The sequence below is a fragment of the Apiospora hydei genome (assembly GCF_038363865.1).
Source record: "Apiospora hydei strain CBS 114990 chromosome Unknown utg000002l_segment0_segment0, whole genome shotgun sequence".
NCBI classification, from domain to species: Eukaryota; Fungi; Ascomycota; class Sordariomycetes; order Amphisphaeriales; family Apiosporaceae; genus Apiospora; species Apiospora hydei.
Window position 1 is genome coordinate 1,164,059 of NW_027117361.1, and position 27,290 is coordinate 1,191,348.

Genomic DNA, 27,290 nt, shown 5'->3' on the forward strand with positions numbered 1-27,290 from the left:
GAGCTGACTGACTTGGTAGCCGAGCGAACTGCGTATTTTCCAGTCCAGTGCAAAAACCCGTGGCTCGATCATGACATGCTGGAATGAAGCCGGACCCAGTAGATCTTGGGATGGGATCTCTTATCAGAACGCACCTGCTAGCGGCTTGTCCTATCTGTTTAAAAACTGGGGATCTCTTCTGGCGGATGCAACATTGGGATCCAAGAAATCAACCTCTCATCCCGTGTTCCGGACGACGGTGCTGGAGCCCATACTTTGCGACTCGACTACAACTCTTCTGTGTTCATGAAGGCTTGTCAAAATCGTGTTGGCAATCATGGAAGAGAAGTTGAGAATCCCCCATGACGAGATCTGATGAAGGCTCCTCTACTAACCAAACCGAGGTAGGACACGTTCGGTATTACGTGCATGATTCAAGCTACCACAATCCAGCTTCGTCGGTGATTACTTGAAGGATCGCTTCTTTTGAAACACTGTTCACTAATACTGTCGCGGAGAGCCATTGAGTGTACCGATGACTCACGGTGCATGCATTATTTTCGCCTGGGTAACTCATGGCATACACCGTCTTCAATCGACTAGCGAACTTGTTTCGTTGTTCCCTTGTGTTTGCAAGCGGGTATCAACACCGTGTTTCCTACTCGGCGCTCCAGATCAGGGACTCCGTCGTCCTTGCTACATTCGATGGAGACTCATCAGTGGATGCATACAAGCTGCAAACTAATTATATAACACCTTCGTCCTCTCCGACAGTGCCTGTAGCCAACAGAGACGATCGTTGCCTAGTTGGCATATGCAACTTAATGTTCTGACAAGCGGTCTAATGTTATATTAGCATTCTTGCAGGGTCTTTGCTCATGCTAAAAGGCCTGGTCCGATACTTGGGTAAGGAGTTACGGTTGCTTCGGCGTGAGGAAGATGGGATTAATGCACGTCACCATGGCCAAGGTTAGCGTGGTTTGTCTCCAGGGGAAATTCGAGTTATAGGTGAGAGCAGCCCAATCCCATCTTTCCAATTGCCCAGTATACACCAATGATATCGAGATACGGAAGGTAGGGTAAATGCCGTGATGCCAAGCTTTCAACCCACTGCCTCACAATCACTTGAATACCTACCTTATGTACGCCATTGGATGCCATTTCCATACACCACCTGAATTCTTTATCCCCACGTCATGCTTGTGGCAGTGTTGGGGCTTCTCTCCAGATTGTTGGCTTGGTATAAATTGAATATTGATTGCCTTGGAGCACCACGGCCAACCAATGCCAGCCCCCATCTGCATTAGATCGAGGCAGGTACAGACACTGCCTCGTCGAGCACGACGACGGTTCGAAGATCGACCTGTCGGTCTTTGCCTGCCTGCGTAATCTTCAATTATTTTCAGATATATCATCCGACAACGACTTTCTGGGCCTTCTTCTCTTGGTTTCAACGAACGCGCTCAATCATGTCCACCGTAACATTCAGTGTCCTTGAAAAGCCCAAAGATGGTTCTGAGGTGCGCCGGCAACAAGCGCAATCAGACCCGACGCTCCCTTGTATGGCTGGTATTGTCGAAGCAGCAGCTCCAACCCATCCGACGCTTGATCCGGGGTCTGCGTCTACTCAAACCAACGGGAACAGATTGGGCTATAGGTCTTCCTTCCGTGTACTCTTCTCTCATCATCTATCTGTTATACCAGACAAGCTTGCACAATGCTGGAAATCTGTCTGGAAAGATGGAAAGCTTCAAAACTACCGGGAAGCGTTTGTGGCCTCGATAGCTTTTGTCGCTTTGCTCATGGCTGGCGTGACCATATGGCCAACCATCACTGCGGCCTCTGATGGCCGTAAATCCGAACTTCTGACTGAGTGGAATACTCGCAAAGATTTTCTCTCTCATTGCGAAGAGGTAAATTGATCTTTTCTGGACGTCATAGAGGCATAGAAATGGTTGCTAACTACGTGTATGCATTCCAGCACAATTGGCCGTCACCATCATGTGATACAGCAAGGGGTCTCCAACTGGAAGCGCCCCCAACTTCGATCGATCAGGATGGAAGAGATATTTTACCTCTGATTGGGTTACTACTCGTTCCCAACAGCACGCAGACGAGCCGGTTCAAGTTAATGGTCCCTCTTCAAGCATGTTAGCCACATTGCTGTGGTATCCTGTGTGCGCTTCCGTCTTGATTTGCATCTCGCTACTTCGAGACAGGGGAGTGGCGATGCCACATACCGCACGTAAACTTCTCCGCGGGTTGTCAAATCTCCCGAGGTATCTACATATCACCTATAAGGAACGTAGGCGACCAACTGCACGCAAGAACCGCCACCTTACTGTGCCATCAGGTCAATCGCGTGCAACGACATCTGCGGCCGATGTGCAAGAAAACCGCGGCCTCGAAACAGGACTTCGTCGGCGGCACGCAGCTCACTCCATCAGAGGAGTCGACAGCGGAGGGATCGACAGTGTACACCTATCCAACCTCACAGAGTGGAACATACCCTCTATCCTCGGTGAAGCTAAGGAAACAGGCTTGGTTGAACTATGCGACAACAAGGATGGTGCCTCCGTACCATGTCATGAGCTGTGTGCTGGCGCGTCCGATTCACTCCAGTCGCCAATCGCGAGGATAAACAAGCATATATACCACCCTATTCCAGCGAGAGTTTCAGAGAGGTTTGGGCCGAATATATCGCTACAATACGCATCAAGAACCTCTTGTTTCAGTGGCAATAGCTCTGACCAGTTATTCAATCAACAAGCTCAAACTGACATCAGAGGTCTCGAAGCACATTGGCGTAGGCATACTGCCAAACACAAGGTATTTAATCCCGTTCAAATGGCACATTCAACGCTTATGCGCCATACAGTATCAGCCAGCTCTGCCTATCGACGGGCAAAAGTGCCTCGCCAGTGAATCAGAGGGTGCCGCGACTCTGGGTGAGCAAGAGAGCTACAATCAAGATCGACCTTCGTTATATACCTGTCTAGTCCTATGGCCTGCTACTGGTAAGAAAATACCCGAGTTTACGTGACTCGATATGTGTCCAGTTATGATGTTACAGCGAGTGTCTATAGAACCAGGATCACCCCAGCCAGTATGGCCATCACTTTCACTACAATGGTCTGTTCATTGCAATATAGACCTCGCATTTCAGCCTCATTTAGGCGATGGTTTCGGAAGCATTACACCAGAATGCTTCGAGAGACCATTGGCAGTTTACATCTTCCAAGATATTGGAAATCGTTCACAATCTCGTGTGCAGCCTCCGTCGCCTACAATAAAGATCTGGTCAAAATCGGGTGTGCCGAAAGCCGACCCAAGTATGCAATCATTCGTATACGACTGCGTCAGGAGAGGATCAGTGAATTTGCTTCACGTAAGAAACTTCTCACTCTTTCCTCTACTGCGCATCTGCCCCTTTTGAATTGGTATGCTAAAGCTCATAGCGCCGTGTAATTTCGAACATATTGCATTCTCGAATTACCGTCGCGTCGCAGAGGGAGGAGAACCCGAACGCGGCGAGAAACGAAGTCAATCGAAGCCGGGCAAAAGGCGGGCGGCGCCTTTCGGGTCTGAAGCAAGGAAAGCTAAGGGGTCATCTCAAAAACTACCTGAAGACTTCTGATTGAGGATTCCAGAACCGAAGAGCAAGCCTCGCTGTCGGCTCGTATGAAACAGATCACATTAGTACGCACAAGAAGCCCTATGTGAGAAAGGGGTGGCTGCGTTCTATCTCATCAGGCTACGATGCCCCCAAATGAGGGAAATGTTCAGCTCATCGACCAGGCTCCTGAATTGACTCCTATCAAAAGGTCCTTATCTATTTTTATCTCATGTATTTTGGATACTTACACAGGGCACAATTACCAGGATAACGTATACAGTCATGCATTCCCATCATTGAATTGTATCCCATGCCTATTCTCTTTACCTAGTATTGCATATCCTCCAGTTCTATCTCGTGAAAGAAGATATATCACTGTGTAATTTCCACTTGGGAAGATGGCAAGATAGAAAAAGAAGAAGGGATGACCGCCGAGAGGACTACCGACTTATACCTGGACTGGGACTTCCGGCGTCGCCAACCGGATCTAGAGCACTCATCGTCTTACCAGTACCCGGCCATTGGAGTGCAGCCATCTTCCGCGCAACCTCACGTCCATACTGGTGACACGCAGCAAAATCCGCAGCAGAGAAGCATCAGATCGACGCCAAGGCCAGCAGCAGCCCTAGGGAGTATGGGTACTGCATGGCCGTATCGATGAACAAGTTCTGTGAGTCTTCGGGTATATTTCGATAAAGCTGCGCGGGCAAGGAAGCCTACGAGCGATCGCGCGTAGGCTTCATCGGGCTCGAGTATTCGTAACGTAACTTTGTGCACTGACATTCGCTCATGCTTCTTTTAGCGGGAGGGAGGTGCTACTTAAAGCAACCGATAGGACTCCTCTTCAGAACACTACGGAAGTGTTCAGGGAAGTGTTTTTGACCACGAGCGCTTTGCTGGTAGCGGGGTTTTGATGTATCGATATACCAGCCAAGCAGCACTATGGCCGTTGCAGACCTCAGTGAGCGCACATATTATGCGCCGCGGCCCGAGAAACCGAGACCGGTCATGCATTGCATCTTGGTATGCTTGGCAGTTATCAGCCGCTGCTATGTTAAGCACAACCGCTCTGGAACATTTCGGACGAGATGACGACAAGAGGTGGGACATCAAATCAACCAATTGGTTTAGACTATTGAACGAAGCCGGCAATGACAATTACCCGAAACATCACATCACCCCCAATGAACACCATGAAAAGAATGTGTAAATAGGCTTGTTCTTATTGCAGAATGAGCCAAAAACAGTGGCTACCTAGCTGTTCTGCAGTTTCCGAGTAACTCCCTAACCCTCAAACCATCCCCTCGATGCTAAGTAGCTGAATACGAAACTAATAGACGCCCCCAAAACTCCCTCGCTGTATGAATTCACTCTTCTCCGGATCCATGCGTGCCGCAGTATTTTCACTCTATGGGCGACTGCAGGCGACACCCTATGAGCCTACTCCTTGGAATTTTGTTGTAGAAAGGGGATGAGATTGTCCTTGTTCTTCTTCCACTGCACCGTCCATTTGCGATACTTGACTGCCTTGGACGCGAACTCGAGATAGGCAAGGCCCAGAAGAAGCATGGCCGTGGTCTGGCCAAAGTCCCAGTTATCCTCGTCCTCGGTGCCCTCGAGGAGGGCTGGTTGGCGTGGCGGATGGCGATCATGAAGTAGAGGTGCACCGGGTACTCGAGCATGGCGAAGGTCAGGACGACCATGAGAAGTCTGGGGCCACCGAACACGGCCATGCCGACGCCAATCAGTAACCACAACGCCGTGATCATGACGTAGGCCTGGTCCGACCCGGGATGCGATGCGAACTTTGACGATGCGCCGACCGTGTTGTAGCAGTCGCCCAGCTTGCCATTCTCTTGCCACTTGGACAGGCGGATCACGAAAGTTAAGGCGAGCGCGATGAAGAAGATGCCGAAGCCGTAAATGGTGAGGTATCGAGACGACAGGCGGGACGTCGACCTATTCAGCATTTTCTGGCAGAAGGCAAGGCAAACCAGGACCGCGATGCTTGACACGCTATTGGCAGAAGGAAATAATTAGCATACCGTCGGCGATTACCAGTGACGTACATGTGTATATTTGTGGTATGCTAGACTTACCCAACGAAGCTCACCGTGTCGAATACCAGGCGCAGGTGATACAGTCCCAGTTCTTTCCTCTTGGTCCAGGCCGTGATCTGCGGTACCATGGCTGTTAGTCTTGCACCTAACCACAGAAATTGCCAATCAGGATTTTTCTGTATATAAAACATACCATGAGGGCAATACCCAGCAAGACCTGCAGGTCGTTCCCAATGTTGACGACATCGGAGAGGAACTCTATTCGCTTCTTCCGTCGCTCATGCTCGTCGGACCCTTCTGGGTGGTGATGCAGGTGGAGATGGCCCTTCTTGGACAAAATGATGATCCAGGCGGCGAGGAAAAGCGAAAGCAGGGCCTGGCCGGCGAAGGAGATGAGCACGCCCAAGCCCGCGATATCAGGCTTCGCCTCGCCAACGTTGTCGCAGTAGGTGATGGTGATGTTTTCGAAGGTGGCCTCCTCGTCGGCCAAGGTGTAATCCATGGTCGCCTCGTTGTTACTGGACTCGTTCTATTGAAAACAGCCGACAAATGAAAAGGAAGCACGCAAACGAAACACAGAAAACCGAGTCGATCTATAAGACGATCTCTAAGCTGCACGGATGGGGAAATAATTGGGATGCCAAGAAAGAAATGGAGGTTGCAAGCAGACTTGGCACGGCAGGGACTGGGTTGGCCTTTTAAAGAACGACGGGCGAGGGTCTGGTCTGGGTCGAGGTCTGCGCCGTGGCCTGCGCCTTCATGATGCGGGCTCAATCAAAACTAACATGCGATCGTGAAACGTTATTTGACGCCGGCTTGTGTATTCGAGGCAGCACTGAACTGTGCTTTGGAAACGCTGGCAGGCAAAAAAGACTGGCTGGCAGGCAGGGAAGCCGCGGGCGTGGCCGCAATCCTAGCTTCCCGTAGTCCGGCGACCCCCATTTCGCCCTACAAAAATACCTGAGCGCTTATTCTGAGGGACCAGCTGTTGTTGACACGAGCACCATATCAAAAAGTGAGAGGCCACCCGACGACAATCAGGCGTAGGGGTCCACGACAAGACGGGTCTAAAGGGTCGTCTTGATGGTGATCTGCAAATAGTACCCAGTCCACCTGAAAGTCGGCAGGGCTTATTTTAGCGCGAAACCTGAACTGCCGACACAAAGTACAGTAAGCCCCACGAGCCGCCTTCCAATCCATCGGGAAGCTCCCTCCCCTCAACTTGGCTCCCTTCGACTCCCTAGCCTGCCTACTACTTGCACTACCTTCACATGCTCAGTCCACCGATACCATTCAAGTGTTCTAGATCGGCCAGCCCTGGAACTGCGCATAGGCAGAAAAACGGTACCTGTCCTCCAAGGGACTCAGAGGGATGTGTTTCAAGATGGATGTATCCGGATAGGCTCAGCCACTTGTTTCCCCCCACCAGCAAAAGGCGATCTACACGACGTTACACAACCTGATGACGACTAACAGGCGCCCAAAGGTTTCGAAAGGAATATGCCATGTCCGTTCCTGACTCTGGCCCATCGTGCGCAGTATACGAAGCGATGTGGTTTATGGGCGGCCAGGAGGGCCAAAGCCGTGCAGCGGTATGTGCATGCGCCTAGGACTGTCGAGACCATGTGGTTTCGCTCCGGCTTCCACGACTAATTAGAGGTAAGATTTCGACTTGCGCTTTCCTTATTACTTCGGAAATCCTCATCGGAGAGGTACTCATGAAATCAATTGTATCGTTCGAGGCATCAACTGCTGTGATAGGTTGATTCTACTTGTGGTCTGACTTCGAGACGAACTGGCAACATGAAGTCTAATAACAGCCACACCAGATCGCGGCCAAGCAAAGCATTCCATGAGACCATATCTCAGGACTGCCATTACCATTATTTTATGCTCGTTAAAAACTAAATAAACATGTTGTTTCTCAAATTCCTTCGATTAGCAGACCGGTTGTGAACCTCTTTGGGGTTCCTAACGTGTCGTTCGTGAAAGGATAATTAGCCTCTTTGGTTTTCAAGAAGCATTTTCCGCCAGCTAGAACAACCATCAATGTCAGCGCAAGACACATACAACCAAAATGCGACGCAATGCAATCGGGTTCTGGTGTATTTCTCTCCTTTCCAGGGCAGATGAGACTGCATGATCCTGCTCGCTTTTGGCACCTGCTTATGGGAACTTACCAATCTTGACAATCGACACAGCCATGCAAAACCTATCTTCCCCATGCAGCTGATACTGACGGTTCCAATCGGCGCACAAGGTCATGCACTGCTCGAAGGTGGCGGTAATGAAGGTGTCGATGTCGTGCACGCCCGGGTCGTTGTCGCCCTCCGGGAAGTTCGTATCACAGAGCTGTACAAAGGACTGCGCTTGCGTCTGCCCCTGCAACGTGATGGGCGCTGACGTACCGTTGATCTTTTGGCGCGGCGTGTACCGCGTCCCGTTGATCCTTGGACACCCGCCGTCTACGGGCGTGATCGACGGTTGCACTATGGGTAGCGCTATCGTGATGGTGCCTTCGGTGGTGGTGGTGGTCTGTTGTGCCGGCGGGTTGGATATTGTCTCCCCCGCATCAGACGACGGTTTTGTCGACCTCAACGAGTCTTGGTTGATGTTGTTGTTATGACCTTGTGTCGCGAGACCGCCGCCGATCCCGCCACCTATCGCGCCGGCGACAACGAGGATCAGCGCGACCAGAAGACCCCAGAACACAGGCACCCTAAGACCGAGAACTCTCCGATGGTGGTTATCGGATATCGTGGGAGGAGTATTCTTCTCTCCCGAGATGAGTGAAGCAGATGGGGCTTGCGCCCACTGCTGCTGGGCGTTACCGGGTTGCGTATACCCCTGGGCAGAATCCGATTGGACTTCGATGCCCAAGTACGGATGAGACGTTGACGGTTCCAGATCTGGTTGTTGGTGACGCCGTTGGCTCAAGTCTAAGTACTTATCGGTAGCCATCTCTTCGGGCTTGACGCTTTTCCTATATTGCCTTCCGGCTAAGAGATCTCTCATACGTTTCCAAACAATATAGAAGAAATAGAAGGAGCTTAAAGAGGGGAGAGGTGAAATGAAAGGTAAGGTTGAGAACACATGACCGACTGGGGAGTTCATATAGATCGCTTTGAACCAGCTAGGGAGGAAGGAAAATAGGACGATTACTAGGCGGACTTGGGAAGGCAGACTGATCGACGAGCTGAACAATTGCCACCAATCCCGGGGGCCGTATAGCCCCAAGGATTTAAGACATAAGCCGCGCCCCCATTCAAGCATTGGACTATTTGTACGACTATATAGGCACAGTGGATTACGAACACAGAAATGTATTCACGATGATGCTTACTTCCGGAGCTGAGGTCCCCGATCGGAGACTTAGGGGCAAGGACAGGGTTAGGGGAGATATGCTCGGATCTGCATCCGACCATACACAGCATAGAGATGCGTCTGACAGGTTCGTGGCTGACTTCATGATCCAACATATTCATATATTCAAAGGAGCTTAGACCCCAAGCGCCGCATTGCTCACGCTTGATCTGTCGTCTGTCTCTGGCAGCGTGGGCCTTTATCCGAAGGGCTCCCATGCTAGATTGGCAGGTGTAACGTCGGTGTGAGATTTCTCGCGCGCGTCTGTCGGGCGCATAGCTATCGTGGCGTCGACGACATGTTGGACAATTATGGAACAGCTCGTAAGGCCAGCGTACGAGCAAAGACATAACTAACCGGTGAACTATCCCCGACAGCTTATACAGCATACAGCCTCATCCCAGCTGATTTGGCCTTAAAGGAACTACATGTCACAGAGCGTCGACTCGATCGCCAGATGGGGCTGGCAAGCAAGATTCTTGTTACTGCGTTGAGCTGAGCCCCTCCAGGCCTTTCACTCTCTGAGTGACGTCCCATCCATCAGGGGTACTAATATACCACAGACGCGCATGTATAGCCTTTTGGGTATAACCGTATAATATAAAACAACTACAAACCAAGGCCCAATTCCAACTGGCCAAATTTGCAGTCGTCCATTAATTCCCATTGGCTTGCGGCGGTTGGTCTATCCCATCTACCAACACCGCGCTCGTAGCCTTTTCGCCGTCCAGGTATCTAATAGTGTTCTGAAGCTGACCGGAGCCCTTGCTTTTCAGAAAACATTTCCCTCCCGCTACAGGAGGCATGGGGATGAAGGTCAACGCAAAGCCCACACACGAGTTCTTCCAACTCGGTGGAAGGGAAGGAAGGGAAGGGAAGGTTTCATGATTTCGCCCAGGGCAGAGTCAGTCCAGACTTATGCATCAACGCAATCGACACAAGATGGCAGTAGTCCGCCCCTCCGGTGCCCCTATTCAGCGACGCCCTGATCTTCTGTTGCTGGACCTGCTGGTTGTACTGCGCGCACCACTTCATGCACTCTTCGAAGTTCTGGGCATAGAAGGCGAGGAGGTCGAGCAACCCCCTGTTTTCTGGGCCGTCGGCGTAGTTGGTGTCGCATTGCTGCTCGAAGGTTCGATTTACTGTTTTCCCCTGCAGTAAGATGCCCGAGTCGAATCGCCTGTGGTTGGTGCCCGGGCAGTTGTCTTTGGGTGTCGCATCTGGCTGCATTAGCGGCAGCAAGGTCGTTACGGTCAGGGTGCCGCCACCACCACCGGTTGGCTGTTGACCCGGCGCGAGCGTCGTCGCTGCTGTTGGTGCCGCCGCCGCAGCGCTGCTGCCACTGCTATGCTGCTGCGAGGCTAGACCGCCACCGATGCCACCCCCAATGGCGGCTGCAATGAGCAGGATGAGGGCGACGAGAAGGCCCCAGAATGTGGGTGTCGTGAGGCCGAGGATTCTTCGGCGTTTATCGGTCGTTACTTTGGGGATGTTCGTCTCTTCTGACTTCGGCACACCAGGGTGCGTGCGCTGATGGTGTTGCGTATTGTCGGTTTGGGAAAGCTCTTTAGCAGAGTGCGGCTGCACCTCGAGGCCCGGATACACCTCTACTTCGAGACCCGGGTGCGCGGAAGAGACTGCCGGTTCCATGTCTGTATGCTGCCGCCGTAGATCCATATTGAGGTACTTGTCAGTGGCCATCACTATGTTTTACTTGCCTACATTACGTTCCAACGTGGCAATTTCTCATGTCCTAGGTCTTACGAAAAAAGGAAGAGACATAGGAGAAGAGGCTGGTACATATTTGTCGGGGGGCTTTGAACGATCAAAGTTGTCGACCGACTGAAGAGGCTTGCCCTCCAATATGCATGTAGCCTGACGAGGTAAGACAGAGTCCCTATTTGAACGTGGCGTGTCCTATAGGATGTTACGAAAATGCGTACAGCGAGTCCCACGATAAATAAATGAAACAACCCCCAATCAACAAGCTAGAAAGAAGTCATAACGTAATCCCTTCTGCGATTAGATTGATCATGGGTGCAGGGCCGCTTGGTTTGGTCTGTTCATTGGTTGTTCGTGAAAGCGGACGCCGAGCCATACCTACGACGAAGTTGCCTGTCGTGGTACACACTCCTGGGTTCAGTGATACGGAATGAGCAAAACCACATTCACTCTATCATAGTCTTTCATTAACTTGTCCCGACTACTCAAGTAGGCAGTCTGGAGCTGTCGTCATATCTTGCTAGTAATACAATATCCGAAACCCCTTTTCCCAATGAAACTCGCCCGCCGATGACTGCCGAAATTAGTACATGTACACATACCGTCTCCTCGAGCCCGGCCGACCTATGCCATCGACCAATTCGGCAGCCGTAACCTTCTCCCCGACCCTAGTGGTATTCACTAGAGGATTGGGCCCTGGCTCTTCAAATGGCACCGCCCACCCGCTACAAGATAAAAATGTCAGCACACACGATTGCCTGAGTTCTCTCAAGAGTCAGAAACTTACGAATCTTAGCAACCGCCGCCAACGTACACCACCCCTCCCCTCCACTTGTCTCCTTATTATCCTGCTGCTGCTGTAGCTGCTCATTATACTGCGCGCACCACGTCATGCACTCCTCAAAACTTGTCGCAAACGCACTGTACAGATCGCGCAGCCCCGGGTTCTCCTCCGTCTCGGCGTAGTTGGTATTGCAGCGCTGATGAAACGTCTGCGCCACGTTCTGCCCCTTGAGCGTGATGCTCGAGACGAAGGGCGTGCCGTTGATGCCCGGGCACCCGCCGTCCCGCGGGATCAGCGACGGCTGCATGATCGGGATCACGGTCGTCGCGGTCACGGTGCCGCTCCCGGCGGCGGCGGTGGGTTCTTCTCCTGGCGCCAGCGTCGTCGTCGCGGACGGTTTCGCGCCCTCCGCCGCCGCTGCGCTCTTGCTGAGGCTGTCACTCACTGACTGCGCGGCGAGTCCGCCGCCGATGCCGCCGCCTATGGCGCCCGCGATGACCACGACCAAGACCACCAGCAGGGTCCAGAACACGGGCACGGTGAGGCCTAGGATCCGCCTCTTTGGGGTCGTTGGGGTCGTTGGGGTCTCGGTGCTTGTCGTGTTCGGCGTTTGAGCATCCTTCCACTCTGGCATCGTCGGTTGATGTTGATGATGTTGCTGCTGATACATCGGCTGCGGTTGAGGCACCACCGATTGCAGCGGCGCCTGGTTGAATCGGGCATACTCAGGGGCCGGGTCCGGCTGGACTTCGAGGCCCGGGTAGGCGTGAGACGCTACTGGTTCCATGTCTTCCTTGACCCCCTTCTAATAACGCGGAAATGGCTTATTAGAAATTCCCCTTCGTGACAGGGAGAGAAAGTTGGTAGTGGTGGTGGGCGTTGGAAGTCAATCTTTGTAATGCATAGTCAGACTGACTTACAAAGTTGACTTGAAGATTTTGCCCTTCAAGGAAAAAGAGAAAGGGAAAACAGAAAATTAGCAGGCCGACGGGACAAGCATAACATTACTACCCAAGTATGGGTCCTTATTAACCGGAGGATATGGGCAGCTTGAACAAGTTCCTCCGTTGCTTGGAAAATGGTCGACCGCGCCGCGCAGATGCATATCGAGATGCTTACATTTCCCAGGTTGAACCCCCAATCAGGAAGTGGGAGCAAGCATATCGCGACGTAATCTAATTTCGGTCACGGCTTTCATGCCAGAAAAGATGCAGGGGCTCCGTACTTTCGCGGGTTTCATTGGGCTATGTTCACAGCGGCTACTATTATTCCAGTTAACAGGGAAGGAATCCAACAGCAGTCGATGATACGTTTTTATTCGGCGTCGAACTCAACCACGAGACCTGTGCCGCACGCTGCTCAAACCCCTCCCGGATAATCCTTGACACTCTGCCACTGTGGTTGCAAGGGGCTCGCGTGGGGGCCAAGGACTCAATGGACCATTGACGAGCTCATTGTTCAATCGTTTTTCATGGTCGGTAAAGGAATTTTGAGGCAGTATTGTTGACGATAGCAGCCTTTCATAGATAGTGCCATGGCTCCTGAGTTGAGGAAAAAGAATGAAACAAGGCCATTCTTCCCAACAAAGGCCCTTGGATCATGATATATATCCCCAAGGAAGATAGCCAGGGCCACACCAGCAGAGGAGAAGGAAAAGAACAGACAGACAACCGCATTGTCAAACGCAGACACCACAGGCCCGAGGAGCCTCTGGCCAGTAGTACTTACCACTGGTCATAACCTCGCGCGCATTGCAGCAACCAGCGAAGAGGAAACGGTGACTGTCGCTCTCCTCTTCTCTCTCGATACCCTCGCCCAGGTAAGGTAAGCAGTAGGAAATGGCGAAACGGGAGGGCACACCCTGCTCTTGGAGCACCACCCCGGCCTCGAAAGAAGGAGACAAGGGACCTGAAGTAAGCTGCGCCGTTGCGGACGGCCATTCCACGCCCGTCATGATCCGAGAAATGACAAAGTATCATCAGCAGCTCAAGGCGGAGCGGTACTGCAACCGCAACTTCACGCCCGATCCTGCCTTACAGACCGTACACGGCTTCGCGGTGGATCATCAGAAGCTTGCTGGTGCTGGTCTTTCTGGTGCCACTAACCATAGGGCTGCGTCTGAAAGAACAACAACAAGCGCGGCGAGTGGTAGTACAGAGGACCCAACAAGCGAGCTTACCACGACCTACGTTAGTGCCTGCGTCCACATTAACCAAGCGGCAATGCAACAGAATAGGGCCATTAATACTGCGTCCACTAACCAAGCTGAGCCGCTGACCGCGCCACCGCATGTAACGTTCGCAGGGGTAGTGGTGCCAGCACCTCCCCAACCCCAGCCCCAACCAAAGAAGCAGCAGCAGAAGAAGAAGGTTAGATCGCCGCCACAAGCGCCGCCACTACCACCACCACCACAGCAACCCACGGCGAGGACGCCGACGCCACCCCCGGCGGGTATCGATATCTATCCCACATCGCCCGAGGGGTCCTGGATCAAGTCATACCGCTGTGTCCGCAACCCGGACTACGACGAAGGCGACTCGTGCGAAAGTACGTGCACCGATGTGACCGCTTGGTGTGAAAGCGACAAGCGGTTTGTTCCTTGTATGCGGGGCCCGAACGGACGTCCCAACGGTAGTGAAGGTGAGTCCATCTCGGAGTTCGACCTGGAGGAGGTCAGAAAAGGTAGCTCTACGTTCTGAGGTTGACCATTGCTTGTAGATATCCCCCCGAATGGGATACAGCCGTTATAAGGTTAGGCGGGTTCGAACAAAATAGGGGCCTAGGCGTCTTAGGCATGTAGATCGTGTCGAGTAGCCAAATGTGCCAGAAATGTAAGTTCATTGTTAGATCTGGTGCGATCCAGACTGTGTAGATCATGGCTGACGTGCCATTTAATCATAATCATAATCAGCCTGTTTACCAATTCGAATAATTCAAAAATGGCAAATCAGGTCGTAAACTGCCAGTTGTGACATGAACCACACGATGTAGGCTTCGACGGCTCGCTTAAAGCAGAAAGAGCCCAGATTTTCGTATAATTATTTCTGAATGCAGAAGTGTATTTGTCTTTGACAATTAGATTCCGTCCTGGCATTGCTGTCTATATCAATTGGGGACGCTAAGGCTTTTCTTTGTCGCCAGTAATAGGAACGTCCCTGGTAGGCAAAGCATGCGCTTCACCCATTACTGGTGCATCACTTTGTAGAGAGTAAACAGATTAGCTAGAAGCCCCACAGGCTTAATGATATCATGTAAATCGACTTACTCGGGCAATTCTTTGTTCGGTAGCATCAATGCGAGAATGATGCCCGGTGCCGAAGCCCCTATTGCTGCATAGGTGATGTAGGTGATGACAGCCGAGTACTGAATAGTCATTAGTAACTGACTTGGTATCGCAGAGCCCTGGTGAGATAAAGTAGCAGGAAGGCAGACTTACAGCGTAGTTAACAGCGGTGCGATCAGGCGAACCCCACGCTGGTAGTTCGCCAGTGATCGAAGTGTACAGCGACTCAACCATGACAGGCGAAGCGTCAGGGCTCAACCATTTCCACAACGAGCCTCGCATGGTATTCGTATAGATGCCACCGGCGATCGTTGATCCGATGCTGGAACCCAGGAAGACACAGCACAGGGCCAGGGCCAGGAGCTGTGGGATTTGAGCACAAGGAACAACCGTGGTGGGAACAACAAGCAGCGCCGTGGAGATAACACCGCTGCCGGCACCTTGAATGAGCTGCTGACCGAACAGCTCGCCAATCGTGCTGCCCTGGGTTCGAAGTCGAATCATGATGCCGTATCCAATGAGGCGAACGCAGGCGCCCACGACGACGAGCCATTTATACCTGCCACTCCGCCCCATCCACCAGCCAGTGACAATGCCAACAAGACACTGCATGACTCCCATCGTGCTGTTTAAGAAAGTCGCTGTCCTCACATCGAGATTGTAACTCACGACACTCCAGGAGTAAAGGTAGGTATGCGTTGCGGAGAATCCGACCTGTGGCCCGAGGCTTGGTCAATAAGAAATTGCAGTATAGCCTTACGGAACACAATACGGAAGTGAGCGATGGGTCTTGGAGGTGACTTACATTATCCATGGCGAGAATCAACAACGAAACACATATCGTGAGACTCTTGAAGTAACTCGGCGGTATGATAGGGTACACAGCCACGCGCTTCTCGTAGAATCCCAGACAGATGAGTATGAACACCCCTATCACCAACAGGGCAATGATCCAAGGAGTACGCCATCCTTGGGCAAGTTGTGCAGCAAAGGTCAATGGGAGTAGAAGACAGGCAAGACCGCTGACGAACAGTAGCATGCCGCCAAGATCGATTTCTGAACAGAACTCGTGCATCGTCATCTTTTGGCTGACCAAGACGCCCATCTTCTTCGCCTTCCTCTGGTAGTAGAGCAAGGTACCGATGATGAAAGATGAGCCGAACGGCATGACTGTGTGTGTATTCGGTCAATTATACGTTCTTTGAAGAGACACATTGAGTTTCCATAACGATATGTCACTTACGAATGGCGAACATGCCAATACCCCATCTCCAGCCGATGCCGTTCTCGGCGACCACACTGCCAACGATGAGAGCCGCCACCCATGGAGTGATGAGGAACGGGAAGAACGAGAAGCCGATCGCAAACGCCCTCCACCGGGGACTAAACAGATCTGTGAGGATGACATTCTGTACGTGGAGTTAGTGACTGATGGCCTCGCTCGAAAATCCCACAATATGTCCTCCTTCGGGGGCGCCTTTGAATGGTGTGGGAGGAGGCCACGGTGACTTACTGTCATGACGTTGGTACCTGATTGGCCAATATTGTAGAGCACGAAACCGCCCACGTAGGCGCCAATGGTTTGGGCCGAGGCCATGAGGATGTAGGACAACACATAACAGCTGACGGTGAAAACCAAGGTGTAGCCTCGGCCGATGACATTGCTGATCTTGGCAATAGGTGGTTTCACGACCACGAAGACAATGACAGCTGCTGTGTTCAATGTTCCCAAAGTAGAAAGCTGGTTAAATTCCGACGTCGAGTAATTCTTGTACGTGTAAACTGTGCTGTTGTCAAGCTCACTAAGTAGATAGGGGTGTTAGGATGGGCATTGGTGACGAGCTTATCCGAGAATAGAAGGTGAGGAATTGGGCTCTGGAACCTACAAGATGATCATGATCATGGCCAGCCTTAATTAAAAACCCCCAAGATTAGCAGTTGAACTTCGAGAAGAAGAAAAAAGCCCCGGCCAATGCCGACTTACCCAATTATGACCAGGCGAAATCCCGTCTTCCCCCAAACAGCCTGGGCAGCGGCCATGGCCGAAACGCCAGCTTCGACATTTGCTTCGGTCTTCGGCTCCATGATGCCCTTTTCGTGGTCATGGGAGTATCCGGCTGGGGCCGCTTCGTTGACCTCTACTGCAGTTGTATCACTGTCAGGCACTCTGCAGATTGCTGACTTGATCTTCTGCATGAACGCCATGTTTCCCGTCTCCGCACTGGCTTGTTCTGGGCTATGGCCTATATGCTTGATTCGTCTAATGTACGAGATGGTGCGCGAATATGGGCAGGTCGATAAGACGCGCCAGCAAAGATCCGACTAAACGTTGAACATGGCGTGTCGAAATGACAGAATCGTCCATCAAACGAATCCATGGTTTAATAGAAGGGGATGTACGCCCATTTTATTCAAGATTGATAAGGATTCATCGGTACTCTGGTGTAGCTCACTCCGAATACGATCATGACCATCCACCGTTATGGTAGGCGTGCAGTGTAACGCTGCTGCCATTTTCTTTCTGAACCTAATACCGACTGTCATTTTTACCTGCCTTGGTTGAGTTGCTGTACCTACGGAAAGAACGACACTGATAAGAGAGGAGGTTGTGTGCTAACCCCACCAAGTCCGGGATGTGCAAGCCGAGCCAGACTCCTCAGGAAGCTCCATCGATCTTTCAATCAAATATACTCTGGGCGTAATTAGGTCGACTCGAAGCATCAATGTAAACCCACGAAGTTGATCAACAGGGACGAGCAGGGTTAAGATACCCAGATACCTTGTCATTGGAAGCGGAAGCAAACATCCCAGTGCCGACCGTCAACGCTTATCCGTCCAATTATGATGGACCCGGGACCTGATTCGGTCAGTCTAACGGAGACTGATCACAAGGTGTGCACTTGACTTGTTGCTGACCAATGGGCAATGCCCGATATACAATCGGCCTGCATACCTCTGTCAGGCCATGGCCAGGTAGATCAGTTCAGCTATATTCACTATTGGGCAGGGATTGTCAGCGCCTATCCAGCAAAAGGCAAGACAATCCATGATGTTGGCGTGTTCCCAACAACATGGGACGGCACAGCTCTGAACCAGATAAATATGAAAAACACAACACCAGCAGTATTCCGTATTGTTGACTTTACTCTAATTTGATTTCGTGCAGGTAGGCGAATATGGAAGAAAAGGCACAACAACTCGACTCGCCCAGGTCAGTCTGTGAGGCGGGGCAGGGTAGATTGCACCAACGACGGTTACGAACAGTCCTCGCCGCCAGTCTCACAGGGACCGCAGCTTTGGGATACTTGAGCGGTTTGGTCCCGTATGTGGACTTAGCACCTCTAGTGGGAAGCGGAGAGTCCGCGACGCAATTGTCTCAAGAGTGGAAATGGGCGGATATTCAGCCAAGCAGAGATCTGAAGTGGCAGAAGTGCTACGAGAGCAAGTTCGACTGCGCAAGACTCGATGTGAGCGAAACTACCATTGCCTTGCTATTGTGTGTAGAGGGAAGATTGCTGATCAGTGTCTTTGAAAGGTGCCTCTAGACTGGCAAGACCCCTCTGAAAAGGAGCGAGTGGTTCTGGCTGTAATACGTTCCAAAGCAAAGACCCAAAAGGACTACAAGGGACCAGTCTTCCTTAACCCAGGTGTATGTTCTCCTTTTGATGAATATGTATCTCGGAGCCCGTATGCTGATTGGGCGATGTAGGGACCTGGCGGAAGTGGTCTATCATGGGTCCTCGAACAAGGGGACGCGCTACAGGCGATTGTCGGCGATAACCACGTGAGCTACCTTTTATTCACTCTACGAAGCGCCGTAATACTAAAAGCGAAGTAGGATATTATAAGCTGGGATCCTCGTGGCAGTAAGAAACCACCTTCCATTACCCACATGAGTTAGACTAATCTCCCCGTGCTCCTTTTCTAGTCGGAGCTTCCGTGCCGAACGTCGAGTGTTGGGGCTCCTCCTGGAAGCGGCACGACTGGGGCCTACGCAAAGTCGGCGTGGCGGATGCCTACCCAGGGGTCGTCCACGACGCCTTCGCGCAGTTCGACGGGCTATCGCGCCAGTGCGAGGCATATACCAACAAAACCGCGCCCGGCCTGCTCCAGCATATCAGCACGGCGTATCACGCCAGAGACATGTTGGAGATCTCCAAGAAGGCCGGGTATGACCAGGTCAGGTACTGGGGCATCAGCTACGGCACCATCCTGGGCGGGACCTTTGCGTCGCTGTTTCCGGGCCATGTGGAACGGCTAGTGAGCGACGGTAAGTCTCGCAGCTCCGGTCGTATTGGGGCTGAGCTGATCGCCATGACAGGTAACGTCGACTACGGTGACTGGTTCCCGCAACGACCAGCTCAACGCCTACGAAGACGCCGACAAGATCATGAACGCCTTCTTCACCGCATGCCACCGCGCCGGCCCCGACCGATGCGCCTTCCACAGCGGCAACGAGACGGACCCATCCGCCCTCGAGGCGCGCTACTGGGCTTTGCTGGCGACGCTGCGGCAGCGCCCGTCCTGCTGCCCGCGCACGCCAACGCAACCGACTCGCCCGCCGTCCCGCAGCTTGTGACGTACTCAGCCCTCCAGCGCCTCATCCGCACCGTCCTGTACAAGCCGCTCTACGAGTTCCCGGAGCTGGCCCGGGTGCTCGCCGCGCTCGAAGCGGGACGGGTTGCCATACTACCGCATGGCCGGATCCGAAGACGACAACTTCCCCATCCGCGAGGTCTGCTCGCAGCCCACACAGCCACCATCAGACGGCAACGACGGGAACACGGGTGGTGGAGGGGCGGTGGCACGCCCACCGACTTTTCCGTCGACGCGTTCGGCGCCATCGCGTGCGCCGACGGCGCGCCCCTGACCGACGAGACGCCCGAGTCGTTCCAGCTGTACGTCGACGACCTCGTCGGCCGCGTGAGCCGGTTCTCGAGGCGCCGCCTCGGCCTTTTCGAAACTGAACTGTGTCGGGCGCCGGATCCGGCCCAAGTGGCAGTACGGCGGGCCCCACCAACACCGCAACGAGGGGCCATAGTCCTGGTGGTGGCGATCACAAGAAGAATCTGACCGTCACGAACTTCCCCATCCTCTTCATTGGTAACACCGCCGACAACGTAACCCCGCTGCGGTCCTCCTACAACAACTCCGCCGCCTTCCCGGGCTCCGTCGTCCTAGTCCAGCGCTCGTACGGCCACGCGAGCGTCGCGGCGCCCTCGACCTGCTCGGCCCGCGCCATCCGGGCGTACTTCCAGAACGGTACGCTGCCGGCGCCGGGCACGCACTGCGACCAGGACTTTGAGCTGTTCGAGGATCCGCCCACGCCAGCAGTCCGGGTAGAAGATGATGAAACCGATGATGGCTTGGCGTTGGCCGTGAGCGAGCTATCCAGGAAAGCGGATCTCAGTGGTGCTCGTGCACGGCGCCGCATGGCGGGGATAATGATGTGATGCGATTTTATGGATTCCTCCCCCACTTCGGGGATTTTTCTTTTTGGAGGGTGAGATGAGTTAGAGAGTAGAGCTTCTTTTTTTGCTTCTTCGTTAAATTAAATAGTAGTCTAGACTTTTCGGCGGTTTGCCCTCTAGAGTAGAGTCTGTCTATAAGTCTCCTTTTTAGGTCCAGCAGCAGCAAGCAAAATCTTTTGCGCGTGAGACTCCTGTATATCCCTGAAACTCCTCGTATCAACGGGTAAAAGGACATTTTCTCCCCCAACGCCAGATCATGATTCTTACAGATAGCCGCCCCGTCCGCCCCGTCGTCTTTTCGTCCTCCTGTTCTAGTAACACATCATCGTCATTGAATTTTGTTGTCCGTTGTTCCCTTGTTCTTGGTGTTCCTGCAGTGGCAGGAGAAAAACTACCAGACTTATTTCTTGATCAAGGTGTCGAAAGCGGGGATCAGGGTCTGGGCGAGCCAGAACGAGAAGACGAGCTTGGGGCCGGTCATGAGCAGCTTGGGCACGAGGCCCTTGAAGAAGCTGGAGAAGCCCTCGTGCTTGGCCATGTTGCTGAGGATGCGGAAGCCGGACTCGGGGTTCTCGAAGTTGCGGTTCTGAATACGGGTCTTGATGACATCGAGCGGGGCCGAGACGACGAGCGAGGCCGAGGCGCCGGCAATGGAGGCGACAAAGTTCTGGAACCACGAGGCCTTGTTGTAGTCGTTGAGGGCGAAGAGGTACTCCTTGGTGAAGGCGGAACCACCGAAGAGGGCGAAGGAACCGGGGGGCGTTGCGGGCCGCGGTCCAGCCCCAGCCACGGTACAGGCCGAAGCCCTCGTCGGCGATGATGCGCATGACACCGCGGCCGCGGAAGGCCTCGGGGTTCGTCTGGCGCTTGATTTTGAGGACGTCGAGCGGCAGCAGCACGATCTCACCGATGCCGATCAGACTGCCCGCCGTCGAGTGCATGATGGCCTTGCCCGTCTTCTTGCCGAAGGCGCCCTCGAAGTCCTTGCTGTAGTGCTGCGCCGTAGTCCCGCGCGATCGGCTGTCCGCCGTACTTGTATATCCGCTGCAGCACCTTAGCCCGCGGCGTAGCCCAGACCGGGGAAGAGCGAGAAGAACTTCTTGCCGACCGACGCCGTCGCGGTGTCGCGGAAGACGACCTTGTTCAGTTCTGTGATGCCCGAGATCTACACATACGGAATTCCGAACTGTCAGCCTCTCTGGACATTGGGGCCACGGCGGCGATAATTATGGGGAGGATCGAGGGTTATTCTCTCGTACCTTAGTCTGGTTGCTCATCAATCGCTTCGCGATGGTGTCCACCTATAAGGTTATAGTCATTAGTCACGGATTCGTCGGGTTCGAGATTGTTTCACTGGCGCATACAGGATGGAAGACCATAAGCTCCGGAGATACCGGCAGATCCTGCGAGAATTGTCAATTGCAAGTCCCAATGGATGAAGACTAGGTTGGGAATCGCATACCGGAACCGAGGAGTCGTGCGACGTTCGACTCCTTCTCCTTACCAGCAACCATAGGCGGAGACATTTTGGCTTGATTTTTGTGCTGAACGACGAAGGCGCTTGCTTGTGATATAATTGACAAGAAACTGAATTGCAAAGAACCCAATTGAAAAGCAAGCTGGCTTGTCTATATTCCTTCGAGGAAATGTCAATAAGGGACAAGGGACGGGGCTACTATGGTGTGGTAGTAGGAAGAGAAGGGAATGAATGGGCTTGGACGAAGGAAGCAAAATTGTGTGATGATGCTTGGGCTGCGGACTCGGAGGAGAAAATGCATGCACGGCTCACACGATCTCGAGAAAAAATTTCGGAGTAGGAAGAGCGAGCTTATCGCAATTGGCAGGGGCAGAGGCACCTGGTTGGCCCCCAAGAGCCCCGTAGCCCCCGTAGCTGTCGCTAAAGGCCTGCTAAGTGGAGGCCCATACTTTAGACACTGCGGGTATTAGGTATTAGGGCGGCCCTGTTTGGTCACCCCACCAGCCAGCCATTCAGTGGAAGATCGCTATCACTTACACAGACACAGAGATGAGACAAAACAGTTGAGGGCCATTTCAGTGCTGGATCATTCCCAGTATATATAATCTACAATCTCTTATATGTACTTGAAGCCATATAGAAGTCAGCATGGCCAAGCTGGCCAGCCATGTACAATACACGCTCGTCATCCCAATGACGACCGAAAAAGGTACAAAACGAGTGTGATGAAAAAAGTCCAAACGTTGCGCGCACGATACATAGTCGTTAGACAGGTTGATAGTTCGTCCTCCCCGGGACGAACCCCCAGCGTCAAGGCTTCGCCTTGTTACCGCCAGTTGCTTCAAGCAGACCGAACAAAACGATTGTGTGCTTGCTCTATGCCCAAAAGCGGATGGGCAGGGCCACGGGGCCGCGAGCCTTCCGCTTCCCGGCGCCCTTGGGGCCGGGAGGGTGAGGCATGGTGCCGTTGGACTTCGGCGCGGGCGGGGAGCAGAGCCCGCGGCAGCAGCCGGAGCATCGCTTCCCTTGGGCGGCTTGGGCGCGCCGCTTCCCTTAGGTGGCTTGGGTGCGCCGCTTCCTTCAGGCTTCTTGGGTTTGGGGCTTCGCTGCCTTTTGGCTTCTTGGGCTTATCGTCTTCCTCGTCTTCTGCCTCCGGGGTACCGCTGCCGTTACCATCGCCGGCCTCGTCGTCTTTGCCCGTACCCTCGCCGCCTTCCTCGCCCTCCTCACTCTCGCCACCGTCGCCCTTAGGTGCCTTGTCTTCGTCGTCCTCCTCCTCTTGGCGCTTGGTCTTGGTTGCCTCCGGCATCGTCATGTTCTTGCCGCCAGGCCGCCCTCCGCAGCCCTCCTCTGACCTCTTGAATGACCGTCTAACGTGCTTAACACCCGGCGGTGGCAGCTTTGTTGCGTTCTTGCCGCCATGATGAGGAGGACCGGAAACTTGGCTCCCTCCTCGTCACGAGCCCCGATTCCCTTGAAGATGTCTGTGATGTTGGGGAAGGGGGGATGCCGAGGAAGTCTCTCTTATCAGCGCCCTTCTTAGCTCCTGAAGGTGGCGGCGTGAGCTTGGTGCTGTTGCCGCCGATCTTGGGCTTGGACAGGGCACCGGAGGCGCCACCGTGAGGGGTGTCGGCGGGCATGGCCACTGCCCCTGCGGCGAGGGCAATGACGAGTGTCTTTGTTGTGAAATACATCTTGGGCTGGTGTGGTATCTATTGCACGAGTGACGCTGCTATCGTATAGCGAACGAGTGTGTTGGTGAGATTGGTGAGGTTGGTGAGATGATGAAAAGAGATTCCCTTAACGAGTCGAGGGACCATCATGTCTTATAGGAATCGAGGAAAGGATCACAAGCTTCCTGTCCGCCTTCTGGACCTCGAGAATGTTCTTTCATGGTCAGCATCTCGTTTACACGAATCGTTCTATCGAACTCTCCGGGTGCCCTGCCTTGGGGTCAGGTGGAGAATGATCCTCTGTCCAGATTGCCAAGCTGGAGTGACAAATCGCGAGTCTATTCTTTTCGAGTATATGAAGAGGCATCAAACACAGCCTATCAGCGTATCCCAAGGCTACGGATAGCACGACCGCTGATCGCTTGGCATCTGCTTGGCAGGGATCCTATCGGATCTAGCCTCTAGATATTGAGTGCAGTATATATTGAAACGATAGTGGATTCGCGTCCATATAGCAGAAACGGTATGCCCTACAGGTGGGGATATCCAAGAGTATGTATAGCCTTTCGGGTGGATCTTACGAGGAAGGCGGCTCTGCGCGGCGCATTGAAGGCATGAAACAAGAGCTAGAGTCTAAATCTAATCATAGAAACATGACGTGATAATGAACGACCTCCCATGTTGAACTGGAAGCTCCAAGTAGGTTTAAGACGATCATCGAAATGTCTGGGAAGCACCTTGGTGAGTAAAGGTTATGACAAGACCTCACTTAGAAGATGCATTGTTGCTTGTATGGATGAACTGACATTGGTCAAGCTGGGCTTACTCGATGGTGTACCCTTCTAGACTGACGCAGTATACTTTTTATCTGAAGTATACATATATATCTGAGTTCGCCTGATTTCTTAAAACCAGTCCGTACACGCAATCATGCCCCAACATCTGAATAGTTTATCTACTTCTTGCCCTAAGTCTTCGTACTGAGCTCCAGAAGCAAGGCAGTAAGGCTGACAAGAACGCCTTTACCAGACTCAGATAGATTATGTATTGCGTGTAATTGCCGAGCTGGGTCATCGCGAGTCAAGTCTAGGAGTATATTGCCCGAGTGTCAGTCACCGGGTATGCAGGTCCGGGTGTGTGGACTGACTCGGGTGCCAGTGTTCAGCAATCTAATATGTCGAAAATCCTGGTATAACGCATACGCCATCCCTCCCCAGCTTTTCGGAGACACTTCTTCTCGGGGGCAGACTTGCGTGTACACACAGCCTGGCGGGAGTAGTGCTGTGATCCATCCGCCCTGACTGGTTTTCAGCTGTAGCTGAGCCATGTCGGGTCTCGATGCATCAAGGAGGTACGTACTGTAACTGAAGGTTGGCTGCTTTATAACAAGCACAATAAGGGGCCTCGATACCCCCCCCGTTGGAAATCAGTCCAGACCTCCCATCACATTTTCGGAAGATCAAGCCCAAGTTTTCTCTTTGTAGTCTGGCCTGAATACATACCTATCGGTAGTTAGACGACGAACAAGGGGTCAGTTCATCTCAGATTTGATACCGAGTGACGGACAACCTGTACCACCCATCCAGACAATAAAATGACGAAACATTTATTGATATTATGGTAGAGGCTAGCGACGTGTACGTTTTCAGCATATTCCATTAGCGATAGATGGCTGTTGTGTGAATTGTCCGTCTGGAGCATCAATGAGTTGTCCAGGACAGAAGCTCAGGTCGGATGGCTGGCTTTATTAGGGGCAATGCGCGACAATGCGCTTTGCACTATGCCCCATTCAGATAGCAGTTGCCTGCAACGCTGCCACGGCCGCCGCGTACGTAGCGTACTCGTGGTGGTAGAAACAAACTACGTGCCTAAGCCATTCCACCTCATTCAAGTCACAAAAAGAAATATCTATTGAGAATAATCTGAATTGGATGTGTTATTCAAAAGGCATTTTATTCCATTTTCTCTACTTTTATTGCTGGATTAATCGGTGGAATAATCACTCTGTTCATTTGGCTGTATTGGAGGGTGGTCTGTTTTATTCGCACAACTGCGAGGCGTAGCACCTTCATCCCACCCACATGCATTGTCTCGCAACTACATCATCATCATTCATCATAATCATCTGACGAAACTGTCTCGAGGATCTCTCGACGAACCATCATTCATTTGTGTGTGGTCAAGTGCAATCAATCCACTGTAACTCCAGCTGGCTTTCCTCCCTCCCCCCCATACGCTCGCTCCAGCAGAGAAACAACCTCAGTCGGATTGATCCACTCGCTGACTGCCGCTCACTCGCTCGCAATCGGCGGCCAATCGCAAACATGCCGAGTGCAAACCAGCTCTTTCTGCTCGCAGACCACATCAAGCTCTCGTTGCTTGAACGGAAACGAGCGCAAAGCCTCGACATTGATGCTGGGTCGAAAGACGGTGCCATTTCGCAATCGCTAGACCAGTTCCGAGATGGCCTCACGGCGTTGGACCAGGAGCAAAAGCGTTTGGAGGCGAGGGGATGAAGAGTATGTCGCTACCAACCAATTCTTTTGTACGGGGAGCAGAGAGGTTGGAATTCGGGGCTCCCCGGACAACCCGGATATTGACCAGAAGAAAGCTAATGTTCGTTCTCAATCACAGGGGCGCTCTCACGATTGGCGACAACCTGCCCGGTCTGAAGCAGCAGTACGACGACCTCACAGCACAGTTCCACGGCTTCTCCTCCACGACCGCCCAGTCCACCCTCACACACCCCAACGATCCCACCCTCGCCTCCGACTTCGACCATGCGACCACCCTGCCGAAGGCCGGTTCTTCAGCAGGCGGTGCCTCGCGCCCCAAAGCCGGCCAGCGCAACTCCTCCAAAACCGTGCGCTTCTCTGACAACCCGTCAGCCTCCGGGCCGCAATCGTCCTCCGACCCGGAGCTCGAAGCCCAGCTCTTCGGTAACCGACGGTACCGGGACGAACCCGACAACGAAGGTTACCGCGACGAGGCGGACGACATGACCAACACGCAGATCCACGCGTACCACCAGCAGATCATGGACCAGCAGGACCAGCAGCTGGACGCGCTCGGCACGTCCATCGCGCGGCAAAGGGAGCTCAGCATGCAGATCGGCGACGAGCTGGACGACCAGGTGGCGATGCTGGACGACGTGGACGAGGCCGTGGACCGGCACCAGGGCCGCATCGACCGGGCGCGCGGGCAGGTCGGGCGCATCACGCGCAGCGCCAGCGACAACAAGCAGCTCGCGGCCATCGTCATCCTCATCATCGTCCTCATCCTGCTTATTGCGCTGCTCAAGTAGATCTTAGTGGCTCTGGTCCTGTGGCTCGTCCTGCCGCTCGTCCTGCCGCTCGTCCTGCTGCTCTTAATGGCCAGGTAGTGTTTGGCGCTGCTGGTGCGGTCCATGGGCGGCGCATCAACCAGGCAGAGGTTTTATTTTCAGGGTTTTAGGGAGGGAGTCGGGCAGTTTCTTTTACAGCATTTGCATCGGATGGGCGTTTTCGACGATGACTTTGATTATGTCACTCTTAGGATTATATGTTACTCAATACAGAGCGGTAACCCTTGGCGGCGACAGCGCAATTCCACCATGCTATGCCGTCCTGTACGGGTTGGGGACTATCCAGCGCCTTGGTATGATGCTTGTTATATTAGATATCACGCTTATCGTACTGTACGTGATGCTTGATTAGACAATTGAATACGCCTATCGATTGTTTACGGAAAGTACCTATTATGCGAGTAATCGACTGGCCTAATTATTTAGTAATCGTGATATTTAATGGGAATAAGTATTATGCTACTAATTGGATAAACATTATACTACGGCACTGGTTATTCCCTAATCCATACGGGACGA

General features: G+C 52.9%; 13 protein-coding genes across 13 annotated transcripts; 4 read left to right on the forward strand and 9 right to left on the reverse strand.

Annotated features, from left to right (window-relative positions):
• Nucleotides 1-1,448: 1,448 nt before the first annotated feature.
• On the forward strand, nt 1,449-3,022 carry PG997_000349 (uncharacterized protein; the record flags this gene model as incomplete). The annotated part of the gene is made up of 7 exons (XM_066804664.1): nt 1,449-1,892; nt 2,086-2,154; nt 2,199-2,224; nt 2,289-2,663; nt 2,715-2,808; nt 2,858-2,927; nt 2,979-3,022. The coding sequence occupies 7 exons, from the start codon at nt 1,449-1,451 to the stop codon at nt 3,020-3,022; spliced, it is 1,122 nt and encodes a 373-aa protein (XP_066674437.1).
• Nucleotides 3,023-5,035: 2,013 nt separating this feature from the next.
• Nucleotides 5,036-6,157, reverse strand: PG997_000350 (uncharacterized protein; the record flags this gene model as incomplete). The annotated part of the gene is made up of 3 exons (XM_066804665.1): nt 5,036-5,554; nt 5,695-5,793; nt 5,849-6,157. 3 exons carry the CDS (start codon nt 6,155-6,157, stop codon nt 5,036-5,038), a joined length of 927 nt encoding a protein of 308 aa, XP_066674438.1.
• Nucleotides 6,158-7,821: 1,664 nt separating this feature from the next.
• On the reverse strand, nt 7,822-8,616 carry PG997_000351 (uncharacterized protein; the record flags this gene model as incomplete). Its single annotated transcript, XM_066804666.1, has 1 exon — nt 7,822-8,616. One exon carries the CDS (start codon nt 8,614-8,616, stop codon nt 7,822-7,824), a length of 795 nt encoding a protein of 264 aa, XP_066674439.1.
• Nucleotides 8,617-9,900: 1,284 nt separating this feature from the next.
• PG997_000352 (uncharacterized protein) lies at nt 9,901-10,695 on the reverse strand (the record flags this gene model as incomplete). Its single annotated transcript, XM_066804667.1, has 1 exon — nt 9,901-10,695. The coding sequence occupies one exon, from the start codon at nt 10,693-10,695 to the stop codon at nt 9,901-9,903; it is 795 nt and encodes a 264-aa protein (XP_066674440.1).
• Nucleotides 10,696-11,421: 726 nt separating this feature from the next.
• PG997_000353 (uncharacterized protein) lies at nt 11,422-12,311 on the reverse strand (the record flags this gene model as incomplete). The annotated part of the gene is made up of 2 exons (XM_066804668.1): nt 11,422-11,465; nt 11,528-12,311. The coding sequence occupies 2 exons, from the start codon at nt 12,309-12,311 to the stop codon at nt 11,422-11,424; spliced, it is 828 nt and encodes a 275-aa protein (XP_066674441.1).
• Nucleotides 12,312-13,202: 891 nt separating this feature from the next.
• PG997_000354 (uncharacterized protein) lies at nt 13,203-13,478 on the reverse strand (the record flags this gene model as incomplete). The annotated part of the gene is made up of 1 exon (XM_066804669.1): nt 13,203-13,478. One exon carries the CDS (start codon nt 13,476-13,478, stop codon nt 13,203-13,205), a length of 276 nt encoding a protein of 91 aa, XP_066674442.1.
• PG997_000355 (uncharacterized protein) lies at nt 13,477-14,223 on the forward strand (the record flags this gene model as incomplete). Its single annotated transcript, XM_066804670.1, has 1 exon — nt 13,477-14,223. One exon carries the CDS (start codon nt 13,477-13,479, stop codon nt 14,221-14,223), a length of 747 nt encoding a protein of 248 aa, XP_066674443.1.
• Nucleotides 14,224-14,785: 562 nt separating this feature from the next.
• On the reverse strand, nt 14,786-17,003 carry PG997_000356 (MFS general substrate transporter; the record flags this gene model as incomplete). Its single annotated transcript, XM_066804671.1, has 6 exons — nt 14,786-14,887; nt 14,961-15,521; nt 15,613-15,977; nt 16,051-16,216; nt 16,321-16,609; nt 16,792-17,003. The coding sequence occupies 6 exons, from the start codon at nt 17,001-17,003 to the stop codon at nt 14,786-14,788; spliced, it is 1,695 nt and encodes a 564-aa protein (XP_066674444.1).
• A 980-nt stretch (nt 17,004-17,983) lies between these two features.
• PG997_000357 (uncharacterized protein) lies at nt 17,984-20,260 on the forward strand (the record flags this gene model as incomplete). The annotated part of the gene is made up of 6 exons (XM_066804672.1): nt 17,984-18,274; nt 18,343-18,456; nt 18,517-18,591; nt 18,646-18,673; nt 18,736-19,738; nt 19,849-20,260. The coding sequence occupies 6 exons, from the start codon at nt 17,984-17,986 to the stop codon at nt 20,258-20,260; spliced, it is 1,923 nt and encodes a 640-aa protein (XP_066674445.1).
• A 418-nt stretch (nt 20,261-20,678) lies between these two features.
• On the reverse strand, nt 20,679-21,804 carry PG997_000358 (mitochondrial carrier domain-containing protein; the record flags this gene model as incomplete). The annotated part of the gene is made up of 6 exons (XM_066804673.1): nt 20,679-20,993; nt 21,040-21,322; nt 21,376-21,443; nt 21,538-21,579; nt 21,643-21,681; nt 21,763-21,804. The coding sequence occupies 6 exons, from the start codon at nt 21,802-21,804 to the stop codon at nt 20,679-20,681; spliced, it is 789 nt and encodes a 262-aa protein (XP_066674446.1).
• Nucleotides 21,805-22,596: 792 nt separating this feature from the next.
• Nucleotides 22,597-23,070, reverse strand: PG997_000359 (uncharacterized protein; the record flags this gene model as incomplete). The annotated part of the gene is made up of 1 exon (XM_066804674.1): nt 22,597-23,070. The coding sequence occupies one exon, from the start codon at nt 23,068-23,070 to the stop codon at nt 22,597-22,599; it is 474 nt and encodes a 157-aa protein (XP_066674447.1).
• Nucleotides 23,071-23,134: 64 nt separating this feature from the next.
• On the reverse strand, nt 23,135-23,449 carry PG997_000360 (uncharacterized protein; the record flags this gene model as incomplete). Its single annotated transcript, XM_066804675.1, has 1 exon — nt 23,135-23,449. The coding sequence occupies one exon, from the start codon at nt 23,447-23,449 to the stop codon at nt 23,135-23,137; it is 315 nt and encodes a 104-aa protein (XP_066674448.1).
• A 2,303-nt stretch (nt 23,450-25,752) lies between these two features.
• PG997_000361 (T-complex protein 1 subunit beta) lies at nt 25,753-26,732 on the forward strand (the record flags this gene model as incomplete). The annotated part of the gene is made up of 2 exons (XM_066804676.1): nt 25,753-25,904; nt 26,063-26,732. The coding sequence occupies 2 exons, from the start codon at nt 25,753-25,755 to the stop codon at nt 26,730-26,732; spliced, it is 822 nt and encodes a 273-aa protein (XP_066674449.1).
• Between the last annotated feature and the right edge of the window lie 558 nt (nt 26,733-27,290).